We start from the raw sequence: 25,785 nt of genomic DNA on the forward strand, positions 1-25,785 counted from the left end.
TCTCCTCGTGTGATCGTTAACGCAACCGAAATTTCATTCACAAGTCTTGCGTGAAAATCTTAGCCTTGTAATTTGTCATTTTCGTCGCAGCTTGATAAATACGTTACATCTTTACGTGCAAACGCCTACCCGTTCTCTGCACTAAGTTGATGCGTGAACGACAAGGAGGTATCGATAGAGAAGCACTTTATCACGTATGAACCGCGTGTTAATGATCATGAAGAAGCGCGCGCGGAGAGTGGTGAAAAGAGGCGCGGCCTTTACTGCCTCGAGCAGAATTTACGAGTATAATTCGCAAATAATTTGCCACGCCATCTTGCGTGCGCGAAGCTACAGGTGTTTGGATAATACGCGCGAAATTAGTTGTTTTTCTTCGTGTTGAGGCTCTCATATGTCAACAGTTCTATCAATATCGATATATATGTTTGATATAATATGTGTCCTTGAAATTAATAACGTGCGACCAACTCACAAAGTTCACAATCTAACCGAACAATCTAACAAACATTCACAATCTAACAAATAATTACATAACGTTGCCGTCAATGTCAAGTTAAAAAAAAATATATGTCCTAAGAATCTCGTGTTGCATCAATATCTTGTTTATTTTATTAGATGTTAACATAAAATCGTCACAAGTATTAGATTTATCACATGCAGTGCCTTTGAGTAAAACAAAATTATATAATCGAACATTTGATCTCCGATAAAAGGAAGAATATTTTAATTTAGAAATGCTTTTAGCTCCCCATTTATGAAATAACTCTCCGCAACATTTTTACGAGATTCTTTTCCAATCGATCGACAGCACGTTATATCTGCACGTTGTCATTAATAATCAAATGTATTCTTGCATTTGACTCGTCAATAACACATGACGCAAGACGGGTTTCTTCAGTGACTTAATTTCAATGGTATTTCTCCACTTATTTTGACGAAAGCGTGCTTTGTCATGTCACCTATTGTGCCTGCGCTGCTTGTGCGCGTTACTTAAATATATCAACGGTACCAATCCCATTTGCGAGCGTAATATCCGGCATGCTTTCTATCGGGAGACGAACGTCTGCCCGAGCGATGCGGCCGTGTCTTCGATTTTTTTCTTACGGGACGCTCTTGACGGGCATAAAAAGAGCTCGCGCGATCAATATTTGACAAATAAATAAAGGAAGCCACTAGCAGAGATGGACAACAGGAGAGAAGGGGAAAGAGAACGAGACGTAGGGGGAGTAGGTTTTATAAAACACAAAGGATGGACCGTATATAGTGACCAATATCCTGACCTGGCCGAATGTAAACACGGCTTTGTTCGACGACGAATTTACTCTGTAATATTAGGGAGGGTGGCTCTCTCTCCTCGCATGGTCCGCCTGATTCTTCGTGTTCCTGGTCCCACGTTAAAGCGTGAAATCTCGTAGCCTACCATTTCGGGGGAGCTGGAGACTGCCATGTGATAATTTCGGACGATAAAATTTTCGGTCGTACACAACACACGAGAATCGTCGGCATGCGCTCAGTGAATAAAACAATAGCACACTGCGACATTTAACTTTGCCGATTGATAGGACGATTATTAATACCAGAATAACGCTCGCGACACGACTGATTTAAATTCACTACTGAAGCTGTTCCTATTCGAGCAATGATCGCGGAATTCATAAGTTCGGCCATAAATATGTAGATAGAGAAAGAGAGGTCACTCATTGGTTATATCTATATCCTGAAAGCGATTGGAAACACATCGTGTCATTTTCTCATCTTACTACAGTTGTACACGGCGGAATATGTGAATAGCGTCCTACGGTTCAATATAAACAGTAACGATCATTAGATCGATCACTAGAGCGTAGTAATTCAGCGCCATTCGAAGCAAGTGTCTCCTTATCTCGAATGTACAATGTTTCATTTAAGTATTCCATATATTTTATGCTACAGGTCGTGGAAAGCGATTCAGTGAGTGCGAAATATATGCAATACGAGTATTGAGAATAGAAAATTCGATTTTTGAAAGAATCGCTAGAATTACGTCTCGAAATCATTCGGTGATTAGTCGTGTGGTAAAGATTTTTGAGAGCCGGTGTACAACATGGCTAGAAAAAAAAAATTTCTACTGAAATATCTGGAAGCAATACGGAACTACGACGCAACGTTGATAAAAACACTGAAAGTAATTCAGTCAATATCAGCAAAAGGAGAGTCAAAGAACAATGCAAGTATCTGCAACGTGAAAAAAATCAAATGTGTCATTTGTGTGTATATAATATGATATGTTACATTATAAAATATTGCAAACGCAGGAAGTGGAGAAATATATTTGATTAAAATGAAGAAAAAAGAACGTTAATCTATGAAATGTGCTGTTCGTCGCGGAGTGTATCATTTTGTGAAGACGATTCATTATGCGATTTTGGTTTATTATTGTAATTACTGAAATATATTTTTCTGAAGTTATAAACTTTTCAAATTGGCTGAAAATGTATACATCTAAGAAGAACTTTGTGCAACAATATCGATACATTCCCGCAACGATTTCGCTATACGTGTTCAGTTAAATTCGATACGTAAGCTACTGAGACTTTTTAACACACAAAGATCGTAACCCAAATTATATTAAACATAATGTAATAGAAATTTGACGTTATTCCTCCAGGTCACGGATGTATCGCATCGAAACAGCAGTAGCGGTACCAGTGGCAGCGCGTCCTCGCCGAGTTCCGGAGTCAGTAGCCAGCTGACCGGCAGTCACCAGCAACAACAACAGCAGCATACGTCTAATCAACAGAACAACAACAATCCGCAGGCCACGTTGGCCGCGCAATTAGTTAGTCAACAATTGCTAATGCATGGTTCCCTCGGGGCATTGGGACCGCAGGAGATCCAAGCGCTCGCCTCGACGATACAGCAGCAGCAGCAGTCGTTGCAGCAACAATTGCAACAATTTGCCATGTTCCAGGCCAATCCAGCTGCGGCGGGGCAGCTCCCGGCGCAGGCACAGTTCTTCCTGCAGAACCAGGTGGGTACATGAATTCTACTTCTTGTCCTACGTAAGAAACGAGTCCTGGGAATGACGCTGAAAACAACATTATTGCAATGACAATGTTAATTTAACATACGGATATGTTAAAAAATTAACACAGACATTTTAAGAAGGACCGATTTTAACACAAATACTTAATAGCTTTGAAATATTGTGATGAAGACCCATAAATATCAAATTGAACATTGATTTCCACACGATTTCGACTTGACTTCGATCGAATTTTTCATCGACATGTGAAAACCCAGGTCGATTAGTCTCGAAGCGAAAACACGTCCGTCCGGTATCCCCGATTTTCGTGTTACTGTCCTACCGACGCTCCCTCTCTCTCTCTCTCTCTAACTACTCCGCCGAATTACGTACCTGCTCGACGCAAATTGCTGATTCGTGCCGTCGCGATTTCGTCGGAGGAATCGGGACGGATCGGCGCGCGGACCCAAAGCGGCGACGTTCGGTCGGCATTATCTGATCGGGCACAGGGCGAGAGCGGACGTCTTATTCTTCGCGGACGGCACTCTCGCGATCAACGTCGAGATAGCCGTCTGGCGACGGCACAAAGGAGACCGGGGTGCTGCCTCCTCGTTTAGGCTCGCCCTCGCCGATGCTACGCTCGCACGCGGCCAGCACAAACTTGCAACCGCATCACGGCCGAATTTAACGCGCTCCATTATGCTGCATTATGCATATGCCACGGAATGGTCGCGTAGATGACAAGATCCTCCATTCTAAATTTTGACAGATTTTCAATTAAAAAATCACTTTAGAAAGTAATAATAATTCTTTACATAGAAATAACAATCATTAAAGATCTTATTTAAAACAAAACTAATAACATTTTTATTTCTCATTTCTTTTTCTCAATTTAGGAACAAAAAACAAATTAGGAAGAAATTACGAGGAGATCAATATTGTTTTGGAAATGATCTGTTTAAACCCTAAAATACGATATATAGATAATCTATTATTTGGAAAGCAAAAGTATTATATACTGATTGTTTCAAAGTTTTAGACAAGTCTAATTTGTGCATCTTTCATACAATGGTAGTCTTATTGTCGGGTAATTTTATTGTGCGTTCTTCTATAGAGAAAACAACGATCTCGCGCTCTCGGATGCGGGTTATTTTTAATTTTGTAATGAACGAAAACTTAGTCCGTAACTAACAGATATATGGAGATGCAAGACGGATGCTAGTTATTTTAGTAGTATTTTCTAGAAAATGCATTTTAGTGTTTGATATCTGTCATGTGCGTAATCACTGTAAAGTTAAAGCTTTCGGGAACACTCATCGAACTAGTCTCGATGTGATTTTCGGTCGAGTATACTTATACAGTCATCTATTCTACCGCATTCTCATCGTCGCTTGTCTCCCTGACGGAAAAGAGCATAATTAGTTGCAAATGTGATAGACGAGAAAATCTGGGTTACAAGATTCAACTTGAAAAGATGGGAAAGACGGAGCTGAGGAATCGGAACTTTGAAATATTCAAATCTGATGTCACCAAAGTTACAATGCATTGTCCTTCGATGCATTCTTTTTTCTCAGAAAATACTATTATGACGCAGACAATAGAAATAGGAATTTTAAGAATACATTCGAAATGAATAACGGGCTCCCGAGTGTATCCGGAAAAACGCATACAAAGAGATTTTCCGATCCTCCTCGATGGATATCACGTTCCGAGCGTGTTTTAAAATGCGCCCGACGATCGCCGACACAGGGAAGCGACATATTTATCACGTTTCGCAGCATGCATTCCTCCGATCAAAGGAGCGTTCCACGATTTTCTCGCTATTTGTTCGCCGCCGGATCCTTCGGATCGGCTGAGGGAGGAATCGATCCACGATATCCGGGGATACGTTGAAAAACGACCCTCCTTCCTGAGATGCGCCTTCGCCTGCTCTCTCAGTCGCACGACCTCTCTCCTCGTACGATCTGAATGGACGAGGATCTGCGTTTACGAAAAAATCCCCATAGAATCCATCGCGAGAGACGTGCGCGTGCAACTATAGTCTCCGGGAAAAACCAACAAAACGACTTCGAGCTTTAGCGCATTTAATGGGCGTCCGCGTTCGTCCCGTGTGCGTTGTGTGTATTTATTGTGCGCGCACACATATCACACACACGGCCTCTAGATCTCCCCGGCCTATCGGGAGGTACCGTACGACGCCACAAGGTGGGTCCAGGTCTCTTCGGCACCTTGCCACAGGGTGCCTTTGTTACCTCACACGTGGCCAGGATGTTTCCTTTTTTTTCACCCCGCTCTCCTTCCCTTGCAGAACCGCGGGAGGATTCTCTCTGAGCTCCTCTCTCTTTCTTTTTTTTTTATTCGCGCTGAGCATTAAGAGGGGCACACGCGACCTTCTTCACTCGGGAGAAACCCTTCCGCCGAGTACAACCTGCCCCCTCAACCCCTTTCGCGGGCGTTACGTGTGCGCGCCACGTGAGGGCCTTTGTGGCTTATCTGCCGCAACAGACGTTCAGTTTCTTCCTTCGGAGATCACCCTTTGCGGGCTCTTTGTATCTTGCTTTCGATCACCATGACAGAGATATATGATAGCGTCTTTTACAATCTTTCGCCTCTCTTAGATATAAATAATTGTGATATAATTTGGGTAATTGTAGTATCTTATAATTTCAGTTGAACGGCTAGCAGGGCTAAATGAGGTGTTTTTGTAATTTATTTTCGAAATCTCTCCTTGTCCTTGCTATTTGGTATCATGGCGATTTTCAAAATATTAGACTAAATTTATACGTAATGTTGGATCACGCTGTTAACATTGTTGACTAATTTGGACAAATCCACACTGAAAAGTGCTACCGTTCAAGTAATATATTTGCCAAGTAAAATGTTCCAAATATATAATAAAATGGTTACTTTAATACTCCTTTGAAAATATTTACTAGAAGTAGAAATATAATTATATATAATAATGTGTCTACAGTCTAAATGTCTATTTATATAACTGAAATAACATGATATTTCTCATATAAATATTTATTTGTATATGTTAAAAGAATTGCGACAAGTATTAAATTTATAATATTGAGAATATCAGAATTTATGTGTAGAAAATATTTACTAGACAGAAAAATTTAAATTTAAAACCACTTATACTTCTGCAGTTGAAGAGAAGTATTACATAATTATAGTAAATACTCTCTTAAATTTAGAACCATTTTATACTTACATTCAATAATTCACTTATAAATTAAAGTATTACTGCGTTTAAATATTTACTATAAGCCATTATTTGATAATAGGCTGAAAAACAGGTAATTATGTTTGCTTCATTCTATTTCGCACATTTTCTGTGGAATAAAATAAGTATTTTACGTATTGCATGTTGTTCACTAGCATTTTACTCGAGTTTTGTAAATAATAAATAAAAAATTAACGTGTGCACTTTACCGATTATTACTGTTTTTTTTTTACATTGTCTAGTATTTCTGCAAACCTTTATAAATCGTCGTCTCATTTGCTGAACACTATAAGAATACCGGCTTGGATTAGTTGGATGGATACCTTAGAATCGTAGACGATAAACCTGTCGCGTTCGATCCCGCACGTGGCTCAACTCGAGGCGTTTCCGTAGGGTACCTTCGCGGCCACAATGCGTATAAACTAGCTGCTCGCATGTCGGCGACACGCGTCCAACCCCGAACCCTTTCCGATCCGGGATATCGCGCCCGGCGCGAACCCCTCATTCTCATAATCGAGCGTCATGGTTAAGGAAAGGGTGAAGATAATCGATCGTATAGATTCAACCCTTGGAATTATACTTCTCATACCTGTGCATACACAAGTCCGACACGTGCCGCGCGATTTATCGCTCCGTAGAACTGATTGTGAGACATCCATCTTCATTCGGCACTGACAGGTGTAAAATTCAGCGTCTGACGCCCAATTGCGTTTCTCTGCAGATTTTGCATCCCTTAACCGTAGAAATGAGAATCAATTGTAATTCAAATGAGTTTTTTGTAAGCGCCGCCGAGGCGCGGCGCTTTTAAAATAATTACCACATAAGGTGAAATTTCGATTGTGAATAGAGTTGAAAGATAGATGACCATTACGTTAACCTTCACCAATGGTCGTCAACGTCTTGCAGGGGCTGTTGCAGAGCGGTGGCTACCCAACAAGATCGAGTCATCCGCGCTCACAGTCCATGCAGGTACGATTTAGGGCAGAGTAGCGTCCGAACATGGTCGATCATGAATCATGCAATGCATTCTTTAAAACAAAGGAATCCCTTAAGAGCGATTGAAAACTTCCAATCACCGTTATTGATGATATGATTCGTTCGACCAATCACCGTGTCCATCATGATTTTATGATTTTTCCGAAACTTATCATTTGATATAATTAATTCAAGCGCATTCTCATTTCTCTTGGAACAAAATATATGATTTTAAAGATGTGAATTTTTCTATTAGGTGCAACAAGCGGTAGCACAGGCGGCCCAGCAGTTACAAGCGCTACAGAAGCAGCAGGCTCTTCAAAGTAGCGGCAGTTTGGTCGGGCGAAGCTTGGCGCAGCAAAGAACACCGCCACCGTCCGGTACCCCGCCGGCGGTGAAAGCTCCACCAACTAGATTGGATCCTTCTCCGGATGAGACAACGGATCTCGAAGAGCTGGAACAGTTCGCTAAAACGTTCAAACAGAGGCGGATCAAGCTCGGTTTCACTCAGGGAGATGTAGGACTCGCTATGGGAAAACTCTACGGCAATGATTTTTCCCAAACTACCATCTCCAGGTGATTATATCTCGTGAATCTAAATTGCTACTTAATTCGAACGAATATTTCAACCATCTCTAGACTTGTGTGTTATTTTAATTATTACATACACACATCTGTAATAGTAATAGAAAAGAGAATAACAAATAAATATATTCAGGCGCATTACTTTTAATTTAAAGGGATGCCTCATTTGAAATCTTTATCAATGAAAATGATTTAACGATAGAATATTGATTTTTTTGCCAAGTTTACGTCTTATTGGTTGCACAGAATTATATATATATATATATATGTATATGTATGTGTGTGTATGTTAAACGTTATGCCAAGTACAAAAACTGAAAATAAAATTATTTGAAAAAAAGATCGGTAAAAAAGTGATAAAAAGCATAAATTAAAAAAGAAATATTAATAGGAAAATAATTAACGGGAATAAAAAATGTTTAAGTTATTACTTATCAAACTTGCCGTCGACTTTGACATCCCCTTAATCGAGCAACATTGCCATAATTGTAAATTTAGTAATTCAACAATTTCACGAAATTTCACTGATAAGATGTGGATGGCTCTCTGCATTCCAGGTTTGAGGCGTTGAATCTTTCTTTCAAGAACATGTGCAAATTGAAGCCACTGCTGCAAAAGTGGTTGGAGGACGCCGATAATTCCCTGAACAATCCCAATTCTCTGTCGAATCCACTTACGACGCCGGAAGCGATTGGCAGGCGGCGGAAGAAAAGGACGTCGATAGAAACGAGCGTGAGAGTGGCGTTGGAAAAATCCTTTATCCAAAATCCGAAGCCCACCTCCGAGGAAATAACTATACTGGCGGACAGCCTCGCGATGGAGAAGGAGGTGGTTCGCGTTTGGTTCTGCAATCGGTAAGCACTGAAGCTATATGCACATTTCCGGGACATTTCTTTCCTGCAGTAGCTTTCGTGCTTGATACCCTAACGAGTTCAACGTAGCATCGTCATTCTCACCGTGGTCTCTCGTTGTCTTCAAATAACACATCGACTACGTTTCAGGAGGCAGAAGGAGAAGAGAATCAATCCTCCGACAGCAGCAATGGGAAGTCCAACTCTGGCGTCGCCCGCGCCCTCAGTGTTCGCTTCTCTCGCTGGGTCCATGTCCGGCTCACCTCTCGCCCTCACGACACATTCTTCCGGTCACTCGCATCCTCACCAGGCACCCTTGGGCTCGCCGTTGCCCTTGGCTCTGGTGGCTTCAGGTGGAAATTACCATCCATTGGGCGGCAAGTCTCACGAGTGACACCAGCAAGCGACCCATCAAGGGGACGTTCTCTATCACCAGCAGCACCATCACCAGCAACAACAGCAGCAGCACCATCACCATCACCATCACCACCATCATCAGCAACAACAACGACGCTTGTGCAATCTACCGGAGTTCTATCATTAGCCAATGATCCGATCTCGCGAAGCAGTTAATCGAAATAACACGTGGCATGTTAGTTTGAAGTAATGTACTTCAAAAAGAAAAAAGAGATCACGATCATCGGTAGTGGATGGAATCTGGTACACTGGACGTGTAGCACAAGCAATGAGGGATTCTTGTCGACTGCGACGTTACTGCGACCCGTTCAATGCATGACGATATAGGACGATATATATCAAGGTGCCGTCTTGCAAACTAAAATAATACGAGAAAGGGGAGTTAGACATAGAGATAATCGATTTTACGGGAAGAAGGGAGAGTGAAGGACGAGAGAGAATATAAGTGCATCATCATTAAATTATTTGAACATGGTATAACTTGTACCGAATCTACCGAAGAGTATACGAAGACACGCTGCGTTTTGAAGAGAAAACGAGTGGTACTGAGATGTAATTCTAGTGTAACGAAAACAAAATCTTTTTCCTAATAACAGATTCTTGGATTGGCGACTATTAGTGATTGCTTATTGACGGGACAGTCGTGGCACACGTCAGTTATGAGGAAAATGTCGGTAATATTATTTCTGTTGCAAGAAGTTCTTATAAGTCAACGTCCGACTTAAATCGGACCCTTCGATAAATCTTACACCTTTCCTTTGATTGCAACGGTGTTCGTTAAATTATGTCAAGGTAAGCTACATACTTTTACGAACATCTTTCTAATAACAGAGAGAAAACACAATTTCATATAATTTCACAAAATTATCTTGTGATATTATATAGAATTTTTTCTTTGCAACATCATGTAGAATCTTTTCCTTGAAGCATTTTTGTTTTTTACATTTCGTTATAATTTTTGTATAAAACTGCTTTAATATGTTTTTGTTTTGTTTTGAAGGTGATAACTGACGATCCATGTTTACGATCGTCAATTAGCTCCTTTTTTAACAATTTTGTTTGACTAGATCATTTTTGATTGGAAACGTTCATTTGTAAAAGTATATCCACAATAAATTCTAAAAGTTCTTGAAGTTGCGTACACTTAATATCGCAACATTTAATTGTAAATTATTTATCGCTCAAGAAGCACATTGAAAGCCACGTTACTTTTTCTTATCCAATAAACAATAATATTATTTAGAAAATAAGAACCGGCCTTAGCCATCGCTCAGCAACCGGTATTCGATATATAACGATGAGAACTTCACAAAAAAACACGATTAAAGTCAGTTTTCCCTGCTTGATTTCAATGCGTTTCTTCTCAGCACCACTTCTTGCGCTCAATCTTCAAGAACAATATTTTACTTCGTAAAATTACGACGAATGAAGTAGCATTTGATTTTGATGACGATCGAAGCCACGCTGAACCGCGTGAAAAAGAAAAAGAAATACGAACATGTGTCGCGCGTTTTCTTTTCTCGTCCACTAATTTTCGAAAATATCTTCTTCGGCGGCGCCCTTGGCGTCTCCGTGGTGAGCAGGGTTACGGCAATGCATCTCAACGGCAAAATGCGGCGAGGTCCGACAATACAATTGTACATATATACACGTAGGCGTGTCTGTCACATTATCGTACATATCCGTGTCACAGGGCTGTATATACGTGAGTTTAACACCACCGAGGACTGTCGAGAATGCGAGGCTGCTCTGGTACCTTACTGTTGAGTGAGTCGCGTGGTGTCCCTTTACACCGTAGTGCCGAGCTCTACGAATCACGATTGATACGCGCGACGTCATAATTCATGCCAAAGTATATTGTTGTGAGGTACAATAAGTAAGTATTATATATAGATGTGTGTATATTCGAGGACGGTGGTATCTCGTAGACATTTCGAAGGCGCAACGTGACGCAACGCCGCCGGCAAGAGCACTCGCATTCTTGATGAGAATCTTTCCCGGCAGTCGCGAGTGTTAGTTAATAATATTGTAGATAACGAGCCAACGAGGTAATACGTAACATGTATATACGGCATACGCGCACTACCTGCGAATATACGCTATACATATGTATATAGCGTACGTACAATATCTGTATGTATATCTGTGCATCGAGATTGATGAATCTAGGATTTCCCGAAGTTCACGACAAATTTTTAGGAGAAAACGCCCCTTCCCTTTTATAAATTGCCTCCCTTTTATAAACTGCAGACAGCGTGCAAGTGATGTATTTTAATCGAAAATAAATTTGGGAATGATATATCGCTGTGTGTGTGAACATTTCTTTTCGCGCGTACACGTGTGGTGTAGAACTCTCGCTGCGCTCCGCTGTGACCGTCAATTCACGCTCGCTGGGATCGGTCACAGCGGAGACATCTCGGTGATTAACTAAGGGCTATGATATAGGAGCAAGGAAACGAACGTGATATATATATATATATATATATACACACATCGATCGATATATGCTTATTCCCTAAGAGCCATGCGTGTATAGATTTCATTATCAACGTGCAGAATTTGCGTGAATGTATACATATAGCGACTATATTGCAATATCACATAAGTACCGACTGTACCATCGCATACACGCGAACATGTACGTGCATCAGCGTATGTATATATATATACGCTGCGTATATATATATACACATATAGATATATACATAAATGTATAAACGGACATTGTACATATTAGGTATACTGCAACGGATCCGTCGTGTCGGATCGTTAAAAAATAACAACGTTTATTATTATCACGGTCGTCATCGTCACCGTCATCATCATCATCATCGTCATTATCATTATCATTATTATCATCATCGTCGTCGTCGTCATCGTCGTTATCATTATCATCAATATTATAATTGTCACTATGTAGTCACGAAACATGCTACTGTTGCTAATTAACGTCGCTCGTCGTGCACATCACCGTGAGATTTCTTTGCGCGTATGCGGGCGCGAACCGCCGCTGATTACTTTCGTACATCTGCGCGCGTGATTACAACGAGGCGAGCTGCCGTTACACGGATTGCTGCAGGTCCAGCAGTTTGCACAATGCTTCGACTGTACGGCTTAATTTCAGGTGCATCCGGTGTTGCATATTTCTGTTGCACATTCTGTGATTTATATCGTACCATTATTATGTTCCTTCCGAAGTAAACGTTGTTTTGTTTCTTTTAGAAATCCGCCCGTCGAAAGTTACGGCGATCGATGCAAACGTATGCGGACAGGAATTACGTTCGTGCAAATTGTCGGATCGCACGCGGCATATCTTTCCTTCCCATTTCTCATTTCGCCCTCATTTCACTTCGACCCTTAAGCTCCCAGAGTCGTGGACCAAGTTGTAGCGAAGATGCCGACGAGCACGCGCGCAAACAGAAGCGGATTATATTAAGATAAGGGGAGAAGCGCGAATAAAAAGAGTTCCTAGGGCCGCGTATTCGTTAAGTGCGCGGACGACGATGACGAGTGAAGTGAAAGAGAGAAAGAGAGAGAGAGAGAGAGAGAACAGAAAGACAGAGTGTTCGGAGGAGAATCGGAAAGCAAAGGTTTTAAAACAGGCATGAAGAGTACCGTGAGGACGGGTGGGAGGCTTTCGACTTCTGTTTGTCCATCTCAGAGATGTTTGTAGATAATTAAGTATTAATTACGTAGAGAGAAACACGGCCCCCACCTCTCTCCTCGCATCTACAGCATCGTTGACGGTTGATTTGATTACTCGCTCGTTAAATTGGCGCAATAGGCAAATGAACAGAAGCATTATTTGTAGTGATAGTTATTATTAGTTATTATAATTAATAATTATTATTAATTATTATTATCATTATTAATTATTATTATTATTATTATTATTATTTCATTATATTTTAACTTTTATTATTTGAAAATAAAAATCCTAGAAAAACTTCGGTTTCCGTCGGTATTATTTTTTGTTTGATTTTTTACAATCCTTCCCTCCTACGTTCTTCCTTCAGACCCTAATTTCCGTTTGAATTTTGGTGAGAAGCCGATCGATACATCAATGGAATACTTATCTTTTAACTTTTGAGGGTTGCCATTCTTTATCGTTGCGACCGTAGCGTTGTGCTGGAAAAAAAAAAAGTATGTTTCTCCTACCGTCCCGTCACCTTCATATTCTGTATATACTATTTGTATATACACACACGTACACACGATTCAGTAGCGAATAAATAATACTCGATGCGCTATTTACGTCGGTAAGAGCCAATTTACGATCGGATGAAATAAGAGGCGGAATCAGAGATGCAGCGCAATGGAGCAAGTTTTCATTCTGAATTAGAATTCAATTTGCCGTTAGTTGTTAACTCTGAATTAATGAGATTTGTTTGCACGACTGTTTTCACGAAATATTCGAAGCAAGATAATTTGTGGTCATCTTTTACAAATCTACTTATCAAATTTGGAAGATGCTTTTCGATTCTTTGCTTTTTATCTCTATCTGCGTCGTAATTGGCTTAAGGCGGTCCTAGATGTTCGGTATTTAGGAAGAAATGCAGCTACAAAGCTCCGGGTATACCAGTTAGTCGACTACTCGTAGGAGAGTTTGCATTCTCGACGTAAGACGTTATTGAATACTTGAAATTAGGAGAGCTCTAAGCTTCAATTCAAGAAAATTTTGCCGAAACTCGCGAGTAAATCTATATATTTTCAATAATTTTGAAAATTTTTACTCCTTGTGTACATTAATTTTTTGTACATGTAAAACAGAAAACTATTATACTCACAAATGTCCGGAGATTGATATCGTGCTCAGATATTTTATGATTATTTATAATTAATTGCCCACGGATAATTTTGTTTAATACATTATCTTCATTAAGAAATATATAGAGGACTGCGATCTGTCATGATTTTGAAATTTTGCATTTTCGTAATTTAAAGTATCCAATGCAAAACGTCTTCGTGGAGAATTATAGAATTACCATAGACTTTACTAACGTTCGATGTGTAACACGTTATCACGAGGCGCATAACATAGTCGTGTAAGGGTAATACGCGAAGAGCACGGTATGACAGTTCTTAAAAAAAAAACTTCGTGACGAACGGAAACTTCCGTTCGAATGAGAACGAAAAATCGTTTGACTATTTTGTACTAAGAATTATCAACCGCATCGAGCGATCGCGAACGGTGTCGCATTCGTGAGGTTTTTTCGTCGGCAAACTGTAATAATTAGACAAATTTCTTGCTAATGAGTGTCTGCGCCTGCCGCTCTTCATCCTTTGATGAGAAGGCGATTTTTGAGGGAGAGAACGAGAAAGAAAGATAGTGCGATTGAGAGGGAGAAAAAGAGAGAAAGAAAGCGAAAAGACGAGAGCGAGAATAATATGCCGACGGTGTATAAATAAAGTCATATCAATCGTAAATAGTTCGTGTTATCTAGATATACTACGATTATTACGATTATTATTTATCACAGTATAATTAGCGAAAGATATTGTAATTGTATAATAAACTGGGTAATAGATAATCCCTATTGTCACCGATGCTTTTAATAATTTCGATGCTCAACGGATAAGTTTTGTGACGAAAAACCGCAATTTTTAATATTACATTGTATTGGTTCTTGCAATTTTGTTTTATCTAGATGAATTTTGAGACAAAATTTAATAATGTCAATATAAATATTATTTGACGTTAATATACTATTATTATCATGCTATGATTTTTCGACGATCTATCTAAAAAAATAAGTACAATTTTTCCTGTTCATATTTTCATTTTTTAGTAATATAATTCATCGTTTAGTTAGAAGGACTTTTACTTTTTGTTGGTAAATGAAAAAGTGAAAGTTTATTCGACGAACAATAGTTTGATTATGCTATCGATAACTTACCGATAATAAATATATCAGAAATTAACTTATCTACAGTCGATAAGGGATGAGTTTGCTGTTTAGATTTATATTTAAATATTCTTTGTGCAAAATAATAAGAAAAAGAAAAAATTGAAAAATAATTATTGAAATTTTTAATCGAATGTACAAGACGATATATCAAAGGGCATTTTATTTTCAGATAGTACGTTATTATGAATTATGGACATGGAGGCGCTTCAAAATTAAATAACAGCTTGATCGTGGCCGCTCTCAGACATTTCTCTGATCATAGATGTAGCACGGACACGCACCAAATGGAGACTTTATCGACAATATCGGAAAATGGGTACAGCTAAATAGTTCCATCCTAAAAGAGGGCGTGATGCAAACAAACATGCGAAGCCGTTCTAAGTTGTAAAGACAAAACGTGATTTGTTCTGAATTTTCGTTTCATACAGTTTATTTTCTCTAATACGACGATGGGTCGTTCAAAACGTAAATTACGTACGATCGGGCCGGTCAGTAATGCATGGGCGATAAAAATACCGCAATTCAAGAAGGAGGACAATCCTCACCGCCTGCTGGAAGAGAGCTCGTTCGCGACCCTGTTTCCCAAGTACCGGGAGCAGTACCTAAAGGAACACTGGCCGTTGATTCAGAAAGTGCTGGAAGAGCACGCTATCACGGCTGAGCTTGATCTCGTGGAAGGTAGCATGACGGTGAAAACTACTAGGAAAACGTGGGATCCTTACATCATCGTCAAGGCACGCGACATGATCAAGCTTCTTTCACGATCGGTTCCTTTCGAGCAAGCGGCAAGAGTTCTACAGGATAATATTGCTGCTGACATCATAAAGATATCCTCTTTAGTCAGGAACAAGGAAAAGTTTGTCAAGAGGAGGCAAAGACTCATCGGACCAAATGGATGTACCTTGAAGTCTATTGAGCTACTCACCAACTGTTACGTCTTGGTCCAGGGTCAGACTGTAGCAGCGTTGGGGCCTCACAAAGGTTTGCAACAAGTAAGGCGAATCGCGGAAGATACTATGAAGAATATCCATCCTATTTATAATATCAAGGCATTAATGATCAAACGAGAACTTGCCAAGGACCCAAAATTGAAGAATGAAAATTGGGAGCGATTTCTACCTAAATTCAACAGTAAGAATATAAGCAAACGTAAGCAACCGCTGAAGAAGAAGGAGAAGAAACTGTACACTCCGTTCCCACCGCCTCAGCAAGAGAGCAAACTTGACAAGCAGATGGCAACTGGCGAGTACTTCTTGAATGAGGAACAGAAGAGGGCAAAGAAAAAGAAGGAACAAGATGCCAAGCATGAGGAGGCAACCAAGAGAAGACAGGAGTGTAGAGCTCAGGCGTTTATTCCACCTGAAGAGAAACCTGTTGAAAGTAGCACTACAAAAACTGATATAGACATTGAAGAAATAAAAAAGAAAGTTGAAAAAGGGTTAAAGAAACGTAAAACATAACAATGTCATAATATATGTGAGCGATTGAATTTTATTATATAAATAAAAACTTTTATAGAGTGTAATGCTTTGTGACGCATAAATATACATCTATTTATGATAGTTTTGTGTTCAATATTGCATGGACAACAGAATTGATAAAGCGCTCTAGCCAGCAAGGAGACATCCAGATTCGACTTTGAATCAAGACAATATTTTTTACTATAATATTATTATTTCTGATAGAAAAGAATAAGTTGATAATAACATAGAAATTAAAAAATTATTAGGAAAAATATGATCCAAAATTCCTTGATATTCAAAAACATAGTGGAATAATGAAGAAACAGAAAGTAAAAACAACATACAAATTTTAATTATAAGCAAAATCATTTCAACATAATCACATATACGTATTTAATTTTGTAGCTTTGGAACCTTTTATTAATGGTCAAAAATGATAAAGTTCAACATAGAAAGCACATTGTATTATTGAAATTGTATATTATGTAGTCAAATTTTTATGAGAGACATAAGTAAAAATGTGAAATCACGTACAGTCCAAGGAAAATTTTTCAAAAATTCAGTTTAATTAAAAATTAAACTAATAATTTAGAATTGAAAAGCCGGTTAATTAGGTGTAATTGTATACGCAAAATCCATGAAACATTTTGTCGTGCGTGATCGTCAATATCCTTCAGAAAACGTTTAAATGCATCATCACTCATATTCGGCCATTATTAATGATATGTACCGCTTATTTTGTTGGTAGAATTCCGCAATGATCGTATGGTTCCACAAGCATTATTTTACGGAAATGTCCCGTTATTTTATTAGAAACACTCGTTTTTATAATTACTATAATGTCGCATTCTTAACATGTATAATGTGTATGTATATATTTATATATAATTATTTTACATTTGCAAAATATAGAGCAGAGAAAATTTCAATATTTAGCATTTTGAAGACGAATATACCGATATATATATATATAGAATTTACTGTATATACAATCTTTTAATTATATATTTCTACCTACTAAATATGTTACATAGAATACTTCGGATATTTTAAAAGAATCTTATTGAAACAAAATTCTGCATTTTCGTGAGAATTTTTTCTAAAAGTATATAACGTTGTTTTTATATTTTGTTATTAACCATAATCCTTTCAACTTCTACTTTCGATTCTCTGTTTTTGATGAGGATACTTTACACGACAGCTAAATATATAGAGTCTTCAACATGCTAATGTTTTGCGTGATTCGATGCAATCGCGATTTCAAATTCTATCGCAAATTTACTGCAACTTAAAAGTAGCGGATGCCAAACTGGCGTTGAATCATTTCTCGTGGTTCGAAATCCCTATCGGGCAAAATATCAGATTAACGTATGTATGTGTGACAAGGTTGTAAATGCTCATTCAATATAAAGCATTCTTACCCTATCTGCACCACAATTTCGCTTTCCGAGTACAAATTTTCGTATTATTGGACACATGAATATTAACACCGATTGGTTACCCGCTATATCTTAAAATTAAGATCGAGTCGCCTATTATATTACAATTTTATCGATCTTGGAAGTACGACGCTTCGTTAGCTTATACTTACACTTATGCCACGTGAATACATTTATGTACAGATAGACGAATATGGTATTGTGTGTGGCGATCTCGCTCGCGTCAGAAATGCACGGAAGCGACGGATAAGTATTGACGCTGATAGAGCGGGACAAGCTACTCGAAGTCGTTAGGACGGGAGGGAGATAATCAATATGCATATGTTTATTTACAACGCGGCGAAATTTAGCCAAGTATCAAGAGATTCTGCACGCTTGCATTTGTGCGTGCGTACGCATGCATCGAGTATCCCGCGTTTTCTAAGCTCTTTTGCTCTTACTCTTACTTACGACCTCTTTGATCAAACTGGGGCAACTTCTTTAACAAGGATGTTGCCGCACCAACTGCAATTACGGGCTGTTTACGCACAGCAATATTTTGTTTCTTGTCTAATATCAAAGGGATTAAACTTGCGAAACTTGAATATCAAACGTAATTCCCAAGGTGTTTGGATATTGAAAGTCAAATATTTCGTTAATTAAGCTTCAAATCACTTCCGAGGTCGGGAATGAAGTCTGCTAGTATCTGAAAACAAAGTTCCCTTATCCACGCGCGCGCTCCTGTAGCGGCGAAATCCTTTAATTCCGATGTTAACTAACTCCGTAATTAGAGCTCCCTTTCAATCTCTCTCGGACTAAAGGAAAGTTGACTCGAAATCCTTCGAAGAATCTGCAGCCGAAAGAAGGCGCGATAATGATATACGTAGGGATACCTCGTGTATATATACTTTACTATCTACGTATATATCGTCAGGCAGGCGGTGTCCTGATTAAAGGAAGAACTTTTTAAAGACCGCCCTCTTTCTTCGCGACTCGTATAAACGAAAATCGGAGATCTTCTTAACAGTTTGATTTCCAAAAGCAGCTCGAGAGATTACTCGTGATGTCGCGTTGCAATCGCATTCGTTTAATTAGAACACGGTCGTGTTGATCAATCCGCGTGATGTATCTACATCGAAATACTTACGACCTATGTAAAATATCAATATCAAAAAAATCTCCTAACGGATGTTTACACATTCTTCTCTCTACAGCAGCTAGCATGGGTGTGTGTGTGTGTGTGTGTGTGTGTATGTGATATATAAGGATGCCGGTGTATTATACAAAAGTGTTCATACGATATTGTTATTCGTCTCGCTTCGGCATTTACGGTACCAGCGCGAAGCGACGGCAGTAAGACATTGTCAGAAAGTATAAGTGTACAAAAGATCGCTTCTGCTATATGTACTGTTATATTAGTCGCACCAACTTCCACTTGGATTCACTTAACACGTGTAGGCGAGTAATGGATACCGCATGATATTGCCGGTTATTTTTACGATTCGATCGATCGAATGTCTGAGATTTCGTTTAATTTATCGTAATTTCAATCTCGAGCGAGAAATAACAATTTCTAACGTATAACTCGTCGACGTGATTAATTTATAATCAATTTATTTTACGCGATTAATGTATAATTGATCACGTCGGCGAAATTAACGTTATTCCTTCCTCAGCATCGAAGAGGAGAAAGATGAAAAACTGGAGAATCGACGCTCGTCTTCAGAATTCTGGATATTTCCTTCACGACGATTCGAATTCTCTGTCAATTTTTTCTAATTCACGGCTGTTTCTGCGAGATTATTACCGAACTACAACATGTTAAGTATACTCATACCAGTTATTTTCCACGCTTTTCGTCTATTCGCACAACCAAGTAAGTATACGATTAGTTACAAAAATAAGTCTCTTTTTCTGCGATTCGTAGCGCGTGTTTTTGATGGAAAAGCGTTTTGTTCGCCGCGGCTCGTCGTTTGATTGTGGAGAAGAGTCTCCGGCGCGTTTTTAGGTCGCGCCGCGTATACACTAAGACCAGATAAAAAGAACATACGCTGCCTGCGTGTGATTTTGGGCCCGACAAAAATAGCGACGCCAATAAGAAGCATCTTGCGTCGTGCCACTCGCGATCGTAAATCGAAAGTTGGCACGAACGTCTTGATTTTTCCCCTTGAATTGGCGATTTTTCCCCTTTTGCGTAGAATCGAAGAACATTTTGCAAAACCCTCGAAATATAGGAGTTCGCATAATTCTTTTTTTCAAATTTAAGTGATTAAATTGTGCGACGCAGAGCGATAATATATCGTAATTACATAATATAAATGCGTATGCAATTTTTTCGTTATCTCGTATGTTTGTTTCTCTTCCCGTGCAAATAGCAAAGAACTTCTCCGCAGTCACTTGCTTAAAAGCGTAATCTCAAACCGGTGTTTGTGATAAAAAAAGAAAACTATGAATTACCTAAAACGCATGAAGTAATGCCGAGTGTAAAAACTTTGGCAAACTTCATTTAAAAATTGCACGTAAATAAATATATGTATACATATGTATATATCTATAAAAAAAAAAAGAACAATGTGAGTCGCCCGATTAGGCGCTCGAGTACGTACCCGTACTAAAAAACATGACTTGATTATCGGCCTGTACTAGATCTGGGTTTATAGTTAAAACAGAAAGAAACCGCGAACTCAGAAAACCGTTGTAAAACCGATCGATTTGATCATATTTTCAATTTTCGGAATATTAATTCGTTTCCTTATCTTACCGAATTTGATCGTAAATAATTGATCATATGAGGCAAAAAGGAAAGTTCGACTCTTGCTTTTGCTCCGTCTTTACTACTCATCCTCCAATGATGCTTTCGTTTTATCAATTTAACCGATATTATTGATATTATCGTTTTACCGATATTATCGTTCAATTTAACCCTTCGAGTTACAATATATCAGCTTCTCATTTCAGTATCTCAAAATTTATGCAAGTCTCTTCAGTAAGCATATACATATATATTTACATTTATATAAATTTTGAGATTCTGCAGGCGATATTGTAAATTGAAGAATTAATCGCATGCACGCAATACTAAAACAAATCTTGTTTAAGTAATACACCGCTGGATGAAATGTGAGAATTCCTCGAGCTTGGTAATTATAAACCGTAAGTGCGTGACTGCTCCATCGTATACGCACTTCAAACACGCTCGACTCTTTAACACCTTGAACTTCGAAAATGAGATGTTCCGTCCGACTGATATTCTCTTCGAGGTTGAAAGTGTTAAGAACGGCTTCCGCCGCAGCAGTATGATTTTTGCTCGTTTAAATCGATCGCACGCTCACCGTCCGATGTGGAATATATATATATATATCATAACACATGAATCTGATTTGAAAGGATAAAAACGCCTTCGCAAACAGCTTCGGTTTGCACCGTCGGATTAGTACGCGGCCTCTGCGTTATCACTCTTCGCGTATTTTATATTACTTTATCATAAATAATTTTACACACTGACTACATCTATGATGAGACTTCACGATCTATCTCGATAAGATTAATCTTCCGTCACTGTAAAAGAAGTATATTACGATGTACTACTGTCTTTTTTAGTGCTTAGAAAAAAGAAACGATCGAAAGCGATATTTTGAGAGGAGAGAAACCGAAGCTTATCGATTATTATCATATACACACCAGGCAGTCTTAATGAAATCCTCTTCTCTCGTCGCGAAATTATCCCGTCTTATGGTACTACTTCCAGCAACATTGTCAGAGAATTCATCGATTTCTTTCGTCTAACGTACAGCCCCATTCAAAGCTCACAGGACATGCTGTATCGGGGACTTGCGAGTCAGCGTGGCGCAAGAAGGACTCTTCACCGATACCATCTGAGAGATGGCGAAGAGCCGTGACAATCGCACGAAGATACACCCGGTCTGCGATGGCAGTCCGGATCGATCGGTCGAGTAGCGCGCGCGAGTCGTTTCCTAATTAAGTAACGCGCTGCTGACCGGTCGACCTTGCCGAGAAGGGGGCGACCGTCGCGCTAAGTGAGAGTTCGCGGGTGAATGGCGTGTTCACCGCAACCATATCAGCTAGTGATTGTGATTGTAGAGATGCCACCTCTGCGTCTCCGCGTTCGAGTCGCACTTCTCCGCGGTGATGCCGCGCTGCGCGTGGTATCTCGAGTCCACGCACACGGGGATCCTCGAGTGGCGTATCAGCCCGCCCTCCAAGTGCCGCCACTTTTGATTCTCGCTGCCGTCGCAGATCTGCATCAGCAGCGTCGTGCCCTTGGCGTACACCGGCAGCGTCAGACAGAGATCGTGGTGCTTGATCAGACCGTCCTTCGTGAGACCCCATTCCTGCGAAACGTATACAGAGTGCGTTAGTCTCTCGACTGATTGTTTTCACATCCAAATGCTCACCTGGTTGCCACCGGTGTCGTGGCACGGATAGAGACCCACGTTCCCGTCGAGCAGGTGACCCATGCTGTCTAAACAAGCGGTGCCTTGCTTCAGAGAGCCTCCCGGACCGCCCTCGCTCGTAGGTATGACTAGTTCCGGGTATACGTTCTTCAGGTACCAGCTGAAGGGCTTGCAGTGCAATCTCCGTTTCAGTTCCATCCTGTCTTGAATGCTGAAACACATCATTATTTACGTGACTCGATTCCATCGCGCGTCAGTCAACAGACGTTTCATCGTTTTTACGTTTAACGAAAGCGAAAAGAAAAGTCGGGCATGAAAAAGATTACGATAAATATTCAAAGCTGATAAATATTCGAAGCAGTATGTTTTAATCCGATACTTGAGTGTCGCGTTTAAGGAGTTTAACTGGAAACGTCGGCGCGTCTTGACTTACTTTCCGTAGGGGATGTTTCGTGCCAGTGGCACGGCGTTATAGTAGAACTGCTTATAGTCGTCCATCCATACTTCGGCAGCGCGTCTCGTGTTTCGAGCAAACACGTTTCCGCTGCCTCCGGGGAACGAGTAAGGATGACGTTTACGAAATACATGGCCCACACGTGAGCAAGGGATAATCTCCAAACTGCCACCGCATTGCCACACGCGGAACGATATTTCTGAAAGAAGGTTACATGCAATGAGCACGAACGTGAGAGAACGAGCATCAGAAGAAAATGCGTGACTGATCTTCTTTAATTTCTTCTCGCGAAACTCGTAATTTCTTATTTTTCCAGGGGTGGCTTTCCTTACGTGCGATATTAGCGAGAGAACGCAAGAGAATATCAATTTTTGCGCAAATCCGCTTTACATTTTAAAGTGTGTACGTCTGTAAAACGGAGTAATTAGAAAAGTGCTCCTTTAATTCAACTTTTTCATCCAGTTATGTTAAGCTGAAATAATGTTAGCGTTTTCCTTCTAAGAAACCCGGCAACTTTTCTTCAGTGCGAAATGGGGTCGGAGTTATTTCTAACTTCACACTACCGACGTATATTGGTTTTCTTGTTATGTTTTTCCACGAAGCTCTTACAAACTACACACAAGACAAGGTAGTTTCTGTCAAATACTTCGTTTTCTCATGTTTGAAACGTGCAATCTTCCAAGGGACGTAGCATCTCTCTTGACAAACTTGGAGGAATGGTCAAACATAATTTCGCGTCTGTAGACGCAAACATGAATCTTAGACCGGAGATCGAAATCAATTTGACGAATGTTGATCAATTTATCAATTTTTTTATTACAAGAAATAAAATTAAATTGAAGAAATTATTTGCACGCAGTGGGAAAAAGTGGAAACTCTCTGTGGACTTTTGAATCGAAAACGTTCCCAAGCATTTATGTTAGCGCAGCTGTCGGACGCAGTGATGAATGAGCTAATATTTACGCCGGTGCGTTCCAATGCTTTTTAAAATTTAATAGGAAGCGTTCATTAAAACTTGTTGAGAAATTATAACTTTCGACTATATTGATCCAATAAAAAGTTTACTTTCCTGCAAAGTACTCATCGTGAGCTGCACGTGCCTCATAAGAAAGTTTTTGTAACGAAGTACATCGACCACGTGCGATACTTTTCATAGCATTTGCAAGTTTCTTAAAGCGAAATAGCTTCCGACGTTATCTTTAGGAAGCGAATAATAATACCGAGGTAAAAACCGCCTTTGAATGAAACAACGAAACGTTCTTGTCACAATTGGCGAATATTCTTATGTTAATACATTGCCATTAAGTCTCGAATTCGTGTATTTTGGAGAAGAAGATAGATAAGACTTTAAAATATCACTCGTTGATATTTACTCGAGAATTCCGGGAACATTTCGGATTAAACAAGGTGTACAAGAGCAAAGTATTTCAAGTTATATTTGTTGGAGGTTTGGATCGTTCCTCCGAGCGCTTTGTACGGAGGTAAAATTGTATCGTCCTACCGAGGTTTTCACCGCCCCAAACGTCCATTTGTGTATCGTATTTGCCGAGTTTCTCAAAGTACGCTTTGTTGATGACAAACAGTCCGCCGGCAATCATAGGGGTCCTGATGGCTTGCGTCGGGTCCTTTTGTCTCGCCTGACGTTCTGTCTGGCTGAGATACTCCCATTTAAAGACCAAACTCCAATCGAACCCACCTCTGAGATCAGCAGATGCACCTAAAACAAAGTGGAAGACTAATAACAAAATGTTATTAAAAAAAATATGTAAAAATATTTAATATCTGAAAATGAGTCGAGCTTCTTTTTGAAACACGTACACAGTCGTGAATATTCATTAATTTTACGATGCGTTGAACAGATGAAAAAACATTGAAAAAAAGATTTCTTTGGATCAAATTTCCTTAATTGAAACAAATTTGTCTTTTGAAATGAAGCAAACAAACGAACGTTTGAAGTTAACAGTAAACAGGATTGTTTGGTTTCTAAAGCAATAAATATCTTTGCGTCAAATAACATATTTCTTCTATTTTTTTTTTTTTATAAAAAATTATCAAACGTTATTTCCTTTAAATAATACATTTTATCTATCAAACAACATGGTTTACTCTAGTGAAACAATATTTTCATTTATTACAAAATGAATATTTCACAAAATGATTTTTGAAATTAAATTATGATGTTTGTATTAAACAAAACAATTATATTAAACATACCCAAGTGAAACAAATATTTATCCTAAGACTAAATCCAAGGAAACTTTTTTTCTGTGTAGACACTTACCAATATATTGAAAAGTATCCATGCTGATTACATCGATCACTGGACATACCACCCTTGTTGGATCTTCAGCCACTCTTTCCAGGAGAGGCTCGAGCCAGTCGGCGTTACATTCGCAGTGCGAGTCCAAAAATGTCAATACACTCGCTGTAGCCGCGTCCGCACCCCGCACACGCGATCTCATGAGACCCTCCCTTTTTTCGTTTCTGATCACGCGAACCTTGTGGATGCGGGATAATTCTTCGCCGTCCTCCGCTGCAAACAGATAAATTTTTCTTGCTTCATGATATTTTCTTCTATTTTATGTCGATTACGCGCATATCACGTCTATATGTATTTGTGAAGAAAAAATAATAATTAGAATTTTGCATTTGCTGTATCAACAATAAATATTGCTCGTTGTTTCAAATATTAATGATTGTTTATCACTCGTACTTGTTCAATCAAGGCAGTTGAACGATTTCTTGCTAAGAAAAGATAAGTCCCAGATCGGTGTATGTGTGCCTGCGGATTTCGAAATCATAATTTACCGACACATTGCTTAGAGTCGTAAACAATGTTATAAATGATACATAAGCCACGGGCCATCTACCCACGCGTGCGGTATTAAACGTGATATTTAATATCAAGCATAATTCTCTGCAATTGAATATACATACAATTTACATTTTAATCGCGGTAAATTGCGTTTAATATTGTATGTAATATTCCCTTCGTGGCGAGTTGACCCATGAGTAATTCGTCTGTCACTCGCGTTAATTCTATATACGGATCTAATGATAGT

General features: G+C 39.3%; 3 protein-coding genes across 4 annotated transcripts in view; 2 read left to right on the plus strand and 1 right to left on the minus strand.

Annotated features, from left to right (window-relative positions):
- The window catches only part of LOC106744836 (POU domain protein 2-like), a 137,870-nt gene extending 128,829 nt beyond the window's left edge, over positions 1 to 9,041 (plus strand). The window contains exons 6-10 of the mRNA XM_014619882.1: positions 2,648 to 3,010; positions 7,143 to 7,205; positions 7,489 to 7,787; positions 8,354 to 8,650; positions 8,798 to 9,041. Coding sequence (XP_014475368.1) covers positions 2,648 to 3,010; positions 7,143 to 7,205; positions 7,489 to 7,787; positions 8,354 to 8,650; positions 8,798 to 9,041 — 1,266 coding nt within the window. The remainder of the gene's footprint in view (positions 1 to 2,647; positions 3,011 to 7,142; positions 7,206 to 7,488; positions 7,788 to 8,353; positions 8,651 to 8,797) is intronic.
- Positions 9,042 to 15,326: 6,285 nt separating this feature from the next.
- LOC106744889 (KRR1 small subunit processome component homolog) lies at positions 15,327 to 16,516 on the plus strand. The gene has a single exon (XM_014620016.1). It carries the CDS (start codon positions 15,423 to 15,425, stop codon positions 16,431 to 16,433), a length of 1,011 nt encoding a protein of 336 aa, XP_014475502.1. The 5' UTR covers positions 15,327 to 15,422; the 3' UTR covers positions 16,434 to 16,516.
- Positions 16,517 to 19,706: 3,190 nt separating this feature from the next.
- The window catches only part of LOC106744888 (polypeptide N-acetylgalactosaminyltransferase 2), a 216,316-nt gene continuing 210,237 nt past the window's right edge, over positions 19,707 to 25,785 (minus strand). For both annotated transcript variants that reach the window (XM_014620015.1, XM_014620014.1), the window contains exons 6-10: positions 25,005 to 25,256; positions 24,225 to 24,440; positions 22,703 to 22,922; positions 22,270 to 22,480; positions 19,707 to 22,206 (exon numbers count right to left, since the gene is read on the minus strand). In XM_014620015.1, coding sequence (XP_014475501.1) covers positions 21,937 to 22,206; positions 22,270 to 22,480; positions 22,703 to 22,922; positions 24,225 to 24,440; positions 25,005 to 25,256 — 1,169 coding nt within the window. In that variant the 3' untranslated portion in view covers positions 19,707 to 21,936. The remainder of the gene's footprint in view (positions 22,207 to 22,269; positions 22,481 to 22,702; positions 22,923 to 24,224; positions 24,441 to 25,004; positions 25,257 to 25,785) is intronic.

Source organism: Dinoponera quadriceps, unplaced genomic scaffold (assembly GCF_001313825.1).
Source record: "Dinoponera quadriceps isolate SergipeBrazil2010 unplaced genomic scaffold, ASM131382v1 scaffold1308, whole genome shotgun sequence".
Taxonomy (NCBI): Eukaryota; Metazoa; Arthropoda; class Insecta; order Hymenoptera; family Formicidae; genus Dinoponera; species Dinoponera quadriceps.

Excerpts from the sequence above, each read along its gene's own strand:
- LOC106744889 (XM_014620016.1), top strand. The coding sequence starts at position 15,423 with ATGGGTCGTTCAAAACGTAAATTACGTACGATCGGGCCGGTCAGTAAT.